We start from the raw sequence: 15,613 nt of genomic DNA on the forward strand, positions 1-15,613 counted from the left end.
GACTGACTGGCTGCAACTGCACCTGCAGGGGGGATTGTGGGAGGTGAGTGACGGAAGAGCGTGCAACGTGGAAGGGTGTGAAGGAGGGGGTTGAGAGAGAAGGGGAGAGCAAGAGATGTGATTGCTACACTGCAGATGAACAGTATCCATGAATATGGATGTGAGAGATTCAGCTATGTCTTATAGGCCATATAGAAGATAATCATGCAATGACTGGCTGAGCTGGAGAGCCCAGGTAAAACCGCTGCTTGATGAAACCGCTGCTTGATTGAAATTCAGTCAGGCAGTTGTAGTTAAATCCCCAAGAACACAGTCCCATGGATTTCCAAGCTTGTTTTAATAAAGCACTAAGGACTGATACAATAGAATATAAAAGATGACAAATAATAAAGGAACAACAAGTTAAACGATGAATAACTAGCATGATGAAGAACAAACGTAGTAAGCCCCATGAAGGACGGACAGCGTTTGTTGACTTCATCCTGTCTCTTCCTGGGGTCCTTGAGGGCCTTTTTTTCCAAAACAGGCTCATTCACCAGATTTCACAGTATACCTTCTGATCCTTTTATGGGACTCCTTTCGATTTACACAGTGACATCCTCCCCTGGAGAGAGAGATATGAGAGTGTATGTGTGTTTGTTTGTGCACGTGTGTGTGTGCGCACCTCTGTTTGCGTGTGTTCTCTCTGGCAGGCCGAGTGGTCATGGGGTTCTATCTCAGAGAGAGCAAGGCTCATATCCTCCTATGTGTAATAACAGCTTCCGCTCCTGAGTTAGAGGATCGGTTGGAGCAGCTGATTCCAGGCAGAACTACGACCAGCCAGCGCTACAACTCTGCAGTCTGGGAATACTGCCGACCTGGCCTCACAGCTAATCTTGATGGCGAGAGGGAGAGCCCTCTGTTCAGCCCCAAATTGCCCTCGTTCCTCGTTCGCCTGGTCTATGGGACTGAGGGACGGAGAGAGAAAGAGAGCAAGGGTGTTCAAGTGAAGGGGGATTGAGAGCGAGATAGTGGGTGCTCTCTCATTCAACTCAAACTCTGCTCTCGCCCCTTTATTTGGTCGGCTACAGGTCAGGACTAAAAGCGGCATTTTGAGAGAACATTGTTCAACCCAAGCTTTGCTCTCAGGCACATAAAAAAAAGGCACACTCAGGTAGGGCCTCCGTTTTGAAAACATCTCTTTCAGATGTTATGAGTGAAGAGAGGGGAATGTTTGTGTGAATTTGGTGCGTGTTGTGAGTGAATCAATAAGTTTGTGAGATGGAATAGCCTATATCTCTCAGTCATTGATTGGCGTGTAGCTACACAAAAAGTCTCTAGTTCTCCGCTCTGGCCTGCCCCTGTATTCATAGTACTATTTTCCTCCCTCGAGCTGTTTGGAAGCTCACCACTTCGTCCATTGATACCACTGAGAAAATAGAGAACAAACTGTTAGCCAAAACCTGTTCTAAAATTGTGTGTTAGTCAAGCACATAACCACTTATTTCATAGTTGGCGCCTTAGCTAAAGCATCATTACTACGAAGGTAGCAACAGCGTTTAGTCAACTAAGCGAGAACAAGTTCTTCCGCCGTCTCTGCGTGGATGGAAACTAAAATAGCAGAGAGCTGTTCCACTAATACCATCCTCTACAGAAATATGTTCAACTGTTAAAGATGAGTAGTCCTATGTTAATTAATCAGTTGTTGATCTGCCCTCTTGGTATTGCTGTAGGTCTATGTCAACAGTAGGCTGCTGATGATGTGATAATAGTCAGTTCACCAATGACAACTAGGCATGTTGAATGAATGGTAGCTAAGTAAGACCTAACTTGATGGATGAGGTAAGGGATGGAGATGTGTAACAAGCTAATACAGGCCTAGTTTTGTTCTTTCATATTCCAAATAGCCTACAGTAAGCTAGACTGCTACAACATTTCACTAGACTATCCACATAAAGACACATTAATTAGAATAATCATTACCCCTAAATTGAACATAGTGTCATTGAGACGACCTCAATTTAATTTAGGATCAAACATAAGACTTTTGTGTTGGCTACATTGTTTGATATAATTTAAGACTCTAGGTTTCAGGAAATTGCTGTTAAATGCTCCAACTTCCTGTGGGGGATTTTGGTGGGAGTGGAATGGGCTGCTGGGAGAGGAAAATATCGTCCCTTGAGAGGGCAAGAACAAGATGTACAGTACCAGTCAAACGTTTGGACACATCTACTCATTTCAGGGTTTTCTTTATTTTTTACTATTTTCTACATTGTAGAATAATAGTGAAGACATCAAAACTATGAAATAACACAAAATGGAATCATGTAGTAACCAAAAAAGTGTTAAACAAATCAAAATCTATTTGAGATTTTTCAAACTCATCATCAAAGCAAAGGGTGGCTACTTTGAAGAATCTCAAATATAAAATATATTTTGATTTGTTTAACACTTTTTTTTGGTTACTACATGATTGGGAGAGGAAGGTTGAGGTTTCCAGGGTTAGAGTAGTGCAGAAGTTGTTGTATGCTGAGGCAGTGAAGAAAGTAGAGGAAGATGGGTCAAGGGGGAGGGATCCTGAGAGGAGTGGTGTGAGTAGATCTACACCAGTACAGAGGGATAGGCCAACAAGTGATACATGCTTCAGTAAGATTGGATTTTTAGCATTTATAGCAATGCTTATCAACTATACTGCAGGGATGGAATGTAAGTCTATGCTGACTGCAGGAATGTCCACCAGAGCTGTTGCCAGAGAACGGAATGTTAATTTCTCTACCATAGCCCCCCTCCAACGTCATTTTAGAGAATTTGGCAGTACCTCCAACCGGCCTCACAACCGCAGACCACTTGTAACCATGCCAGCCCTGTACCTTCATATCCGGCTTTTCCCCTTGCGGGATCGTCTGAGACCAGCCACCCAGACAGCTGATGAAACTGAGGAGTATTTCTGTCTTTAATAAAGCCCTTTTGTAGGGGGGGGGGCTTGGCTTCCAAGTGGATGGGCCTGTGAACTCACAGGCTATACATGTGCCCAGTCATGTCAAATCCATAGATTAGGGCCTACAAAATGTATTTCTTTTTCATTTGAAGTGTATGGCGTTGACAGCGTTGACGCTCGCAGCCCGTCTGTTTTCTGTCTATTCATTACTGTGCGTTCTAATTCCAGCATGTACACGTTTGTTCACGTTTGATTTGGGTGTTACTCTGTGGGTAAGGGGCAGTAAGGGACACTTTCCATCCAATCGGCGACAGATTTTCATGTGAATATTCTAAAATCGGCATAAAAAACAACATGCAAACCTTCCCACCAGAGATGTGTCCATCAAATTGACTTGTTGCGGGTAAAAGGCTGTGCGTGATTTTCAACTCTACTGATGGTTTGTCACAAAACAATGTGCATTATGTGGTGAATGTGCCCAATCCGGTCTTGGCACATGTGCTCTAGCAAACAGCTGGCAGATACAGTGCAGGTATAACCTACATCATCAGATTATTATGGACAAAAGAGCGAGATTATAACTTTTAATTGTCAAACGGCAGCCAAGCATCAATCCTCATGTCACCAGAATACGACTCTCAATATTTTTGGAAAGGATCATCAAGATGCACTTTCATCACCCTGAAGTTCATGATAGTTTATTCAATCTGTAGCCTAATAAACCTTATACTTTCCCGAGTCGTAGTAGGAGGACCACATGCGTCATCGCATGACTCCAAGTTTACGATATGATGATTATTATATCAATATTTGCGCATGAAAGCATTTACACTGACATTTCTCGCATAATTAATTTTACAGATACAAAAAGATCCCACCTTTTCTAGCGCATTTTGTTTTGTCTACATTTGGAACATTTTTATTTTCCCAATGTGTACTTGACTTGCATAAAAGGAGTTTTGAACATTTTGTTTCAGTAACCTACCTCCTGAAATATAGAGAGAAACCCAGTTTAGACTGTTAGGATGTGCGGGCTAATGTCCCGCACCTCTTGATGACAGTGTGATAAAACAGTGTAGTCTTAAGAGCTTTATTGCAGCTGTCAGACAGGCTTGGAATCAATGGAAGGGGTATACATTGAGTGTACAAAACATTAAGAACACCTTCCTAATATTGAGTTACGCCCCCTCATGGACTCTACAAGGTGTCGAAAGTGTTCCACAGGGATGCCGGCCCATGTTGACTAATGCTTCCCACAGTTGTCAACTTGCCTGGATGTCCTTTGGGTGGTGGACCATTCTTGATACACACGGGGAACTGTTGAGTATGAAAAACCCATCACTGTTGCAGTTCTTGACACAAACCGGTGGCACAAACCGGTGGCACTTCAATCTTTTTTCTTGCCCATTCACCCCCTGAATAGCACACACATACAATCCATGTCTCAATTGTCTCAAGGCTTAAAAACCCTTCTTTACCCTGTCTCCTGCCCTTAATCTATACTGATTGAGGTGGATTTAACAAGTGATATCAATAAGGTATCATAGTTTTCACCAGTCGATGTCATAAAAAGAGCAGGTGTCCTTTTAATGTTTTGTACATTCAATGTATATACACATTGACACACAGCTGGGAAAGTGTGACTGCGTACTTGAGTGTGTGTACTCTTATTCTAATGTGGTTCAACTGTTATTCTAGTGGTCTCTGAGGGGGAGTTTTGCCCTCCACCTCCACAATATGCTCAGCCACTCCTGTAAACCAGTTCAGATGCTTTGTCATGTTCATTTGGCCACTGTTTCTCTGTCCCGTGTAAATGCTTAACGTTTTTTTGGCTGTATTGCTAAGTCTCTTGTAAAACATATGTTCTCCATCACTGAAGCTTTTTTTTCAGCTTTTCCTATAAAGCTTTCATTCACCCTCTCTCTCTTTCCCTCTGTCTCTAGGTGTTTAAGGTGAAGGCGGTCCAGTTGGCTGAGAAGCTGCTCCCAGCCTTCAACACTCCCACAGGCATCCCCTGGGCCATGGTCAACCTCAAGAGGTCAGTCTCAGACCACAACACAACCTGAGATTTACATCTGACCACAACCTAACCCTAGATCTACATCCATAACTGCAACAATGGCATGTCAGTAAGATTCTCTACTCAATGATTGAAAGTGAATCCTTTCTCCCTCTCTGTGTGTAGTGGTGTGGGGCGTAACTGGGGCTGGGCGTCAGCAGGCAGTAGTATCCTGGCAGAGTTTGGAACACTACACATGGAGTTTGTCCACCTCACTTACCTCACCGGGAACCCTGCCTACTACCAAAAGGTGAGACACCTCCTTAGTACTGGTGTCTAAGTCTGCGTGTTCCCCTGGGTGAGAGATATATCCATGTCTCCTCTAACCCTGTCAGGTAATGCACATACGGAAGCTGCTGGCCAAAATGGACCGACCCAACGGGCTCTACCCCAACTATCTGAACCCTCGCACCGGTCGCTGGGGCCAACGTAAGTACCTCTTGTCTCTCTCAACTTCAGAGAATAACACTGGTGTGTGTGGGGTGTGGGTGTGGGTTGAGCTCAATTCAGAATTTTGGAATTGACTCCCATTCAGCTCATGAGTTTGAATTGAATTGGCCACACCACCACAGGATGTAGAATTTGAGTGACAGGAAGTAGAATTGAATTCAGTGCAATTCAAAGAATTTCCACTCAGCCGTAGAACATGAGAGTTACATTGAATCTGACCGGTCACACTTCCAGCTACCAAACAATATATAACTTTTCTCTAGAAACAATGTTCATATACTTTTTTTACTTTGTGCTTCGAATAGCCAATTATATTTCCACCAACCATTTCATTTGGCCTGAGGGTGAACTTGAGGTTTAAACTATTGCATTCTGGGGAATGTCGTATTTTCCCCAAATTAAACAATATGTAATAACGTACAATATTTGCATATAGGTTTTCATTTTAAGAGATGGTCCTGAAAATAAATTGTTTAAACAATATTTTATATGCATGTATATAACAACATGTTTTATGTACAAGATGTATATTTGTATAGACTACACCTAATATAAAATAGAAGCGTTTGAAATTCATTGAATTTTACTGAATTCAATTTTATTTCCTTTTATTCAAATGCAGGTGCAATGGGTGCTAGGCTATGTAAATGAATGTGCGTGAGTAGTGTTTAGTTTTTTTCTTTAATAAATATGTATAATTAGAAGCTGTTGGCAGGCAGCATCTTAACTAACTATGTTTATTATCCCGAATGAGAGAGAGGTTTAATTACTGTCTTTGCCTCTCACTGCTCAACCTGACCCCCCCCCCCACACACACACACACACACGCACACACACACACAGAGCCCTACAGTGTCTACCCCTCTCCAATGTTGTTTGCGTAGTTTTTTTGTTATTTCTCTTTTACTCTCAATCTCTCCATCCCTCCATATGAGAATGAATTATTCATAGCAACTTCTCTCTCTCTCTTTTGCCAGGGGAATGCCAATTTTGCATAGAAAACATTTGACTTTGTGTCTGTGAGTCTCTTCAGCCCATCTCTCTCTCTCTCTGCACACTTTGCTCTGAGTGTGTGTCTTTGCAGGAGACGGAAGGAGGATTGTCACTCAAAGTAATGAGCAGTGTGTGACTATGGAAAATCACAAAGTAATCGTGTGCCATAAGTCTATACCACTGTGTGTGAGAGATGTGAATGTGTGCGTTGTAGCCATATAGAAAGTGCCAGTGTAATATCAAAGAGATGTCTGTAGGTATTTAAAACCTACCCATAGAGAGAGTGACAGACATAAAGACAGACATACGAGTAGTGTTATCGTCGTAAAGTCCCAGCTGTCAACTACTATAAAAACTGTCTGTTCAAGCAGCACATTTGTTAGCATTAGCTCTCCCCTGACTAACATAACACACCACTGAAACATCTGCTGAAGAGATGCCCATCTCACCACTACACACCTCTCCACAGTGCTGGACATGCTACAAGCCCAGCCAGCACATTTCACACAGCATTCATTTACCATTAGCCATAAGCATGTAGGCATTAGCCCCAGCACGAGCTGTGGACTCGGACCGCTAATGGCTCTCACCCCACTGCTCTCAATGACTCCCTCATCATTGGTTAGCATCGTTAGCTTCACTGTTGGTTAACACTGCTGAGTCATAAGCTGGCTAGCTCTGTTAGCATCAGAGCATGGCTTTAGCCAGAGGGAGGCAACAACACAATAGCAAGTCCTTGCTGGCTAACAAATAAAGCTAAACAGTGTCAGGCCTCATGGGGAAAACACAATCGTCCTTCTGAGTGTCTTTACTCGACTTAAACTATACCACATTGTTTTATACTGCGGATTCATGACTCAGGGTAGTCTGTGAGAGATTGTGTGTGCGTGCGTTTCGTGCACGCGTGCCTACCCATCTGTGTCCTCTCACTGAGTGAGAGTTGGCACAGCCTCCGGATCACTGTAATGTGGTGTCACTGTAACTAGGCCAGCTATAAAGGCTGAATCAACTTCTACTGGGACATTGGGGACATTAAGAAGGAGTACATCAGAGAGAGAGTAAACAACCACAATCTTCTCTGCCATCACACTGAAAGGGGGACAAAGCGTCTCCATGTCGTTTTTTTCTGTAAATTTAAAACCCCTCTGAAGAATAGTGCTGGCTCTGGTTGGGGTTTGGATGAAAATATCCAATGAATAAATTATCATCTTCCCCTTTTTGTCACTCTATCTTCATTATTTTTCTCTCCCTCACTTTGTCCCACCCTCTCTTTTTCCCACCCTCTCATCCTTCTCCCGTCTCCTCTCTTTCCCCCCCCGCTTGTAGACCATACATCAGTTGGAGGTCTGGGGGACAGTTTCTATGAGTACCTGCTGAAGGCCTGGCTCATGTCAGACAAGACCGACACAGAGGCCCGCAAGACCTACGACGACGCCATTGAGGTACGCACCACCCTTACCTCGTCTCCATGGAGACAAGCCACCTTTAACTGGTCTCCATGGAGATGTTTTTGATTGACATACACACAGCTGTATTTCAACTATCCTACCCTGAAATAGCAACTACCTTGCTCTATATCCTTATGACCAGATAGTTAGGATTGCTCCTCAACTTCTCAAAGTACTTTAACTGCAGTGTACTGGGCTCAATCTTTGCATTCTAATCAGTGAGCGATTTAACAGGAAGTAGATGCCTGAACTCTGTTGCCAGTTATTGACGTTGATTGATCAAGTACATTATGTGCCAGGGAAGAGGATGGATAGAAGATTCTGCTGCTGCTCTCAAGGACTGAAGCTGAGGACACTTAAACAGCTTTGTTCCTGTTCCCTCTACTGTGCCAGGGACTAACTACCTGTCCTTTATCTCTCTCTCCTCCCTAAACCCACACACACTTACTCCTTCTACCATCACCACCACCCACACACCCTGCTCCCTAAACCCACACACGCCTACTCCTACCATCACCACCACCCATATCCTTTCCGCATCTCCTTCCAGGCAATCGAGCGCCACCTGATCCGTAAGTCCAACGGCGGCCTGACGTTTATCGGGGAGTGGAAGAATGGCCACCTGGAGAGGAAGATGGGTCACCTGACCTGCTTCGCCGGGGGGATGTTCGCTCTGGGGGCCGACGGCTCACCTGACGACAAGGCTGGACACTACCTACAGCTGGGGGCTGAGATCGCACACACCTGCCATGAGTCCTACGACCGCACTGGTGAGATGGAGAAACACACACACCTAAACTTATAGGGAAAACAAATGAAGTTTAGGGATAAATGTTAACTTATTATAGGGTGGTTTGGTTGCCATGGATTTTAGTTGTCGCCAAGTGAATATAAGCGTGATGGTGAATCAGATTTTGTGTGAGCTTAAAATAATGATGGTTTTTTTTAAAATTGAGGTTACCATGGGAACAGGCTGATCTTCCTGAAAGTGAAGTTTTACAGTGATGATATTTCCTAGTTTTATCCGGCCGTCTCTTTTTATGAACTTGTGTTCTGTTCCCACACACAGTGACAAGGCGTGCAGAACAAATCTGTCTGCTTCTTGATCACTGTAATCGGTTCCTATTACATTCTAACTCCAAACATTTAATTGGCAGGAAATGTGTTGTGTACCCATCTCCCTACCTCCCTATCTCCATAGTGTTGAAGCTGGGTCCAGAGGCCTTTAAGTTTGACAGTGGTCTGGAAGCAGTGGCAGTGCGTCAGAATGAGAAATACTACATCCTGAGGCCAGAGGTCATCGAGACCTACTGGTACATGTGGAGGTTCACCCATGACCCCAAGTACAGGCAGTGGGGCTGGGAGGCAGCACAGGTGAGCCACTGGAAAATCACTCACTATTATTACTACTACCACATGTGACCTACCGGCTTGATCCAGTCTTATGTAGCAAAATTTGAAATTGTGTTTTTTACATTGAATAAAAGTAGAGACTCAGAGCTAGAAAATTAAATATCATACACTACAGTTGAGGAACACTTGTAAAGTAATTCTGCTTTGGAAGTTGATAAACTTGTAACCTCAATTTTGAGTAAATGGCCTTGAATATTTTGGTACACCTACTGGAGTGCTCTTCTTTGTCTTCACCCATTCAGAATCATTCACATCCTCTTAAGCCTTATCCCCACCCACCTCTTTAAGGATTCTCATGTGAGGCCACGTACTAAACAACCAAAGATTTCAAGTCTAAAGGCTGGTTTATACTACATCTATCAACAGTTGTCGCAGTGACATCATGAACATTCTATTGTCGTCCGACATCAAACTTGTCGTTATGAAAAAGTATGAACACAAAATCTACTTGCTGCATGACATCAGCAGCCTGGTGGTCCAAAAGAGCATAACTAGTGTATTTTAACACCACTAAACCCACCTGTTTAAAAATGAATTTAGTATACTGTACCAGACAAAAGTTTGTACACACCTAAAAGTCAGGCAAAACATAAAACCTCAACATACAAGTGTAAGTAAAAACAAATGTAAATAAGTTAGAAATTGTGCTACTACTGCACAAGCATGTCTCGTAAAAGAAATTATGTTTTTGTTTAGTTAGCTTTTGGAAATTGTAGATATAAAATATTTTCCTTCAGAAGTTCCAGCTAAGCAGGCTAACGTTAGTTAGCTAATTTAATTTGCTAGCTATCATACAGGAGGCGTATATCCATAATTATATAGTTAATATAAGTACTTTAGACATGCAATCATAATTGACTGTCGAGCATATAAAGCACCCACAAGCTACCAGTGGCTGAAAACACAATCGTTGCGGGACGAATGAGTGACGAATTTACGGCACTTGCCCTGCAAGTGTATACTCGTCAGACGTCATGATACGTCATCAGAAGTGACCACTTAATTTAAGGGCTGAGGGGATAGGGTGTGTCTTTTAAGTGTTTGGAATGTAGCCAGTGTCACCAGCAAAGCATCCCCACAACATCACACCTCCTCCATGCTTAACGGTGGGAAACACACATGCAGAGATCATCTGTTCACCTACTCTGCATCTCACAAAGACACAGTGGTTGGAACCAAAAATCTCAATTTTGAACTCAAGACCAAAGGACAGATTTCCACCGGTCTAATGTCCATCGCTCGTGTTTCTTGGCCCAAGCAAGTCTCTTCTTCTTATTGGTGTGCTTTAGTAGTTGTTTCTTTGCAGCACTTCGACCATGAAGGCGTGATTCACGCAGTCTCCTCTGAACAGTTGATGTTGAGATGTGTCTGTTGCTTGAACTCTGTGAAGCATTTTTTTGGGCTGCAATTTCTGAGGCTGGTAACTCTAATGAACGTATCCTCTGCAGCAGAGGTAACTCTGGGTCTTCCATTCCTGTGGCGGTCCTCATGAGAGCCAGTTTCATCATAGCACTTGATAGTTTTTGTGACTGCACTTGAAGGAACTTTCAAAGTTCTTTAAATTTTCCAGATTGACTGACGTTCATGTCTTAAAGTAATGATGGACTGTCGTTCCTCTTTGCTTATTTGAGCTGTTCTTGACATAATATGGACTTGGTCTTTTACCAAATAGGGTTGGTATACAGAAGATAGCCCTATCTTGTCACAACAAAACTGAATGGCTCAAATGCATTAAGAAGGAAAGAAATTCCCCAAATGAACTTTTAACAAGGCACACCTGTTAATTGAAATGCATTCCAGGTGACTACCTCATGAAGCTGGTTGAGTGTGCAAAGCTGTCATCAAGGCAAAGGATGGCTACTTTGAAGAATCTCAAATCTGTTTTGAATTGTTTACACTTTTTTAGGTTATTACATTATTTCATAGTTTTGATGTCTTCACTATTATTCTACAATGTAGAAAATAGTTTTTTGTTTAAATAAGAAAAACCCTTGAATAAGTAGGTGTGTATGAACTTTTGACTGGTACTGTATTTCAGTCCAGCAAACCAGGCAACTAAAAGCAACTTTCTAAACAATGTGTTGGTTCCTTTCTAGCTTGTTAGCTAGCTAGCTAATGTTAAGTGTGCTGGCTAGCCAGTTCAAATAATGACCATATCATATAGCTGACAACATCTTCACTTTAGCTCATTTGTCTTCATTATTACAGGAAAATAAACTCACAACAAGATCATTATATACAAGTTAATGGCGACCCAATTATAGAAAATAGCTTACGGTTGTGAGTGTGACGAAATAAAAGCAGGGCGTTCATGTGTAGAATTTTAGAACTTGGACACTGTCTCATTGGCCTAGCGTTATATCCTAACTTGACTTTGGTGCAGGTCATGTTCCTTCATATTACCATCTCTGGTAAACACATACTATATCAAATTAAATCAAAGTTAACTTGTCACATGCTCAGGATACAGAAGGTGTAGTGAAATGGTTACTTGCACAGTGGAGTCTTTTGTTTAGAGATAAACCATAATCCCAACTCATAACGTTACTACCCTGCATGAATCTGCAGGTAGCTAACCCACCAGGTTCAATGTTAGCTAGCTAGCTAACATTAGACTATAAATGGCAATGCAAATGGCTCTCTCTAATAATATTACTACACAGAGTATACACTTGACGTTAGCTAGCGAGCCAGCCAGCTAAAGTTAGCTAGCGAGCCAGCAGGCTAAGCAGAAACTTAGTCAAGCTAGCTGCATTTTCAGATATTCTATCTTACCCGTATAGATGGATGGACACTTCTCCCTCTCTGTCACGGATGCCATGGTTGCCCTTAGTTTGAAGATGTAATCCGGAGACAGGTGTTCTCTTTTCGACTCCCTCTGCATATTTGCAATCAAACGGCAGAATTTTCTCCAACTCTTTCGCTATTGTACTCTAATACCACCGGGTATTCCACTGATTTGGAAACTCGGTCCTCCAGAAATTGGAGAGCAACACTTTTGCGGTTCTCCTATGTGATATCCTTCAAAAACGCCACGTTAGAAAGGATTACCTACACATACTGACCAGCTCATGTTATAGACAGACGCTTGCTCCATTGCAGACCAATTCAAACTCATCGTCTTTTTCTGTGGCTAAACCAACTTGAAAAGTAACAATTTTATTTGCATTTACAGATAGCATACACGTTTGTTATTAAGGCACATGAAAGTTCACATGTTCCAGAAGGCCTTTCTGCCCAAAAAAATGCCTTTTGATTTAAAAAAAAAAAGAAAAAAAGAAGCTTACGTTCAAATGCCTCTCCTGTGAGGTAGTCACGTGTGACATACGCCTAGTTTACTGAAACGAGTCACATGTTGCCATTATGAGTTTACCTATCCATCCATGCCCATTCCCTTATGAATCCGTAGCATCTAGCAGTACCTTCTCAGATTGTCGGACGACTCAAACTGAATTTTTCAGAATGATCGGCTGTGAAAAGCCAACTGACATTTACTCCTGAGGTGCTGACCTGTTGCACCCTCTACAACCACTGTGATTATTATTATTTTACCCTGCTGGTCATCTATGAACATCTTGGCCATGTTCTGTTATAATCTCCACCCGGCACAGCCAGAAGAGGACTGGCCACCCCTCATAGCCTGGTTCCTCTCTAGGTTTCTTCCTAGGTTCTGGCCTTTCTAGGGAGTTTTCCCTAGCCACCGTGCTTCTACACCTGCATTGCTTGCTGTTTGGGGTTTTAGGCTGGGTTTCTGTACAGCACTTTGAGATATCAGCTGATGTAAGAAGGGCTTTATAAATACATTTGATTTGATTCCGCTGCTCTATGTTCGCTACATACTTCAGTCTGAAACTGCCATTGTTGAAGTCGTTTGTGGGGATGTCAAAATTAGGTGTGTTGTACAAACAAAGGTTATCAGCAATTGGATCATCTCTTACCAATCAGAGTATCAAAGCCAATGACACATTTTGAAAATGCTGCTTTACCCATGTGTGCTCTGGCTCTGGCCCAACCCATTGGTTTCTGGGCTAATCATAATGCTTAGAATGTGTTTGTGTTCTAGAACTTGTCGGGGAGATACTCAAATCCAGACTAATTGCTGAGAAGAAACTAACGTCCGTGGCCGGAGCAAGAGTTTGGCCGGAGCAAGAGTTTGGGTAGCCAGGCAACTTCTCTGTACCAGTGTAGATCTGAAAGAATTGGATAAGTGTATCGACCCATTGCAACTGTAAAAGGAGAGCGGATCAGTGTGTGAACACACGACAGACTAATCCTACTTGAGAAAGGAGTATTTACTGTTCTCATATTTTTCTCTCTCCCGTTATCATCCTCTTTTTGTCATGTCTGTTCCCCACTGAGGCTTTTATTTTCAAAGGTCAGAAACACTTCTGCCTCCTTTCTCTCAATCCTCCTCTCAACCACTTTCACTCTGCTCTCTCTTTCTCTGGCTTCCCTCCACTCCCCCTCTCCTCCTCCTTGCCACCACTCACCCATCTCATCTCTCTCTCCCTCTTTTCTTCTATCCCTCTTTCTTCCCTTCTCCTTATCTCCTCCTTTTCCTCCTTTCTCTATCTATTCCTGTGTGTAGAGTGTATGCGCTGCCCTCTGGCTTTTGGTAATGTTGGTGCTCTTGAAAGCTGAGAGCTGTTGTGGGTCTGAATGCAGCCTCCCTAAGCCTGAGTGATTGAATGGAGATGGAGGGAGTACACTTCTTAATTCTTCCACTACTGCTCCTCTGCACCACACACCCCTCTTCCTTCCCTCTCCTCCTCTCTCTTACTCTTTCATTTTCACTTGCTCTCATTTTCTATTTGCCCTGTCTCTCTTTCTGCCTTCATATTCTTTCTCTCTTTTTACCTTCATATTCTTTCTCTCTTTTGAACGGAAACTTGGCTTTGCTTTTCTCTGTGTCTATGGCACTCTCTCCCTCGCTCTCTGTTGCTTTCACCCTCTGTCATGCCCCTTTCTCTCCTTCTCTACCTCTCATAGAAAGCACCAGACAGGTTCTACACAGATTCTGATCTCCCCACCTCTCTCTTGTGCTACACTGTGCTCCTGCACGATCAGCTCATGTTTGATCACACACACACATTTTCCGTAAGTACATGGAGTAGAAAACCTGGGCATGCCCCCTGGGATTATTTTTTTTCAGAATGAACTCTATTTTGGTGGCCCCTCTAGTACCTTCTAATGCCTTGATTCCATCCAAAATGCACAGTTAAATTATTGAATACTTTACCTCCCAGATTGGTAATATTGCGTAGAAAGACATGACTTGCATAGGCCTATATAATTAGGACTATTTTCTAAGCAAGAAACTTTTTTAACATTAAACCTCTCTTCCCTTGAGATTAAAGTAATATTTTACAGTTTTGCTGCAAGATATAAATTGCCACATTGATTGTTTGTTATTCAAATTATGCTCTGTGGTCTCTTGGGTTAAAGAAACCAATGTGTTATTTTGAATTTGGGTGAACTATCCCTTTAACAGTTTGGCCTGTCAATCAATTGCTGTGGGTAGGGTTGTCAGGGGAGGGGGCAGGATGTTTGTGAGTCATAGAGTTGTTAGGGTTTCAGACCTGTCAATCAAACACTGTGGGTGGGAATTTGAAGGAAGGCAGTAGATTAGTAATCTAGTCAGAAAAATTAGTCTTATCTACTAGCAATGTAACGGTGCAGGTATTTGTACCAAACTGTTTGGTATGGGGACGTCGGTTCGGTCCGCACTGTGAAAAACACACTACACCTATATGCTATGTATACGTTGCCTTATAGGCCTATGCCTCTGGAGTAAATCTGAGATTTAAAAAAATATATATAATTCTGCCTATTCTGTTAAAACAACTTGAGCCTATGCGCATGTTGTAATCAAAATTCGAATCTTATTGGGTGCATTTCAAACTGTCCTTTTGTGAGGCGCAACCGGGAACTAGTTCTGTACGATGGCGAGTGGTGGATAAACCAGAATTAGAGGATCCTCCATCATTGTTTAAATCTCCAGTTTGGGAACATTTTGTCTTCCCACTAGATTACAACGGCGATGGACAGAGTTGTGGATAAAACGGTAACATTATGTCGTCACACTCAACGAGAATAGCCTATGCAGCTGCCAACACCTCAAATATTTTGACACATTTACACTAACATCACCCCAGTATACTGGAGCAAGACGTAAACGCAAAGAAACAGCACCACAACATCGCATCTCCTCTGCATTCAAGCAGCCTTAGGCAACTGATTCTAATTACAAAAAGCTATTACAAAAGCAATAGGTAGGCTATGTTTATATATACAGTACCAATCAAAAGTTTGGACACACTTACTCATTCAAGG

The 15,613-nt window shown here is 42.6% G+C and overlaps 1 protein-coding gene across 1 annotated transcript in view; it reads left to right on the forward strand.

Moving 5' to 3' along the window:
* man1a2 (mannosidase, alpha, class 1A, member 2) overlaps positions 1-15,613 on the forward strand; it is a 136,811-nt gene that overhangs the window by 104,078 nt on the left and 17,120 nt on the right. The window contains exons 8-13 of the mRNA XM_064976489.1: positions 4,861-4,955; positions 5,103-5,226; positions 5,312-5,405; positions 7,746-7,861; positions 8,418-8,637; positions 9,069-9,241. Coding sequence (XP_064832561.1) covers positions 4,861-4,955; positions 5,103-5,226; positions 5,312-5,405; positions 7,746-7,861; positions 8,418-8,637; positions 9,069-9,241 — 822 coding nt within the window. The remainder of the gene's footprint in view (positions 1-4,860; positions 4,956-5,102; positions 5,227-5,311; positions 5,406-7,745; positions 7,862-8,417; positions 8,638-9,068; positions 9,242-15,613) is intronic.

The sequence above is a fragment of the Oncorhynchus masou genome, chromosome 10 (assembly GCF_036934945.1).
Source record: "Oncorhynchus masou masou isolate Uvic2021 chromosome 10, UVic_Omas_1.1, whole genome shotgun sequence".
Lineage (NCBI taxonomy): Eukaryota > Metazoa > Chordata > Actinopteri > Salmoniformes > Salmonidae > Oncorhynchus > Oncorhynchus masou.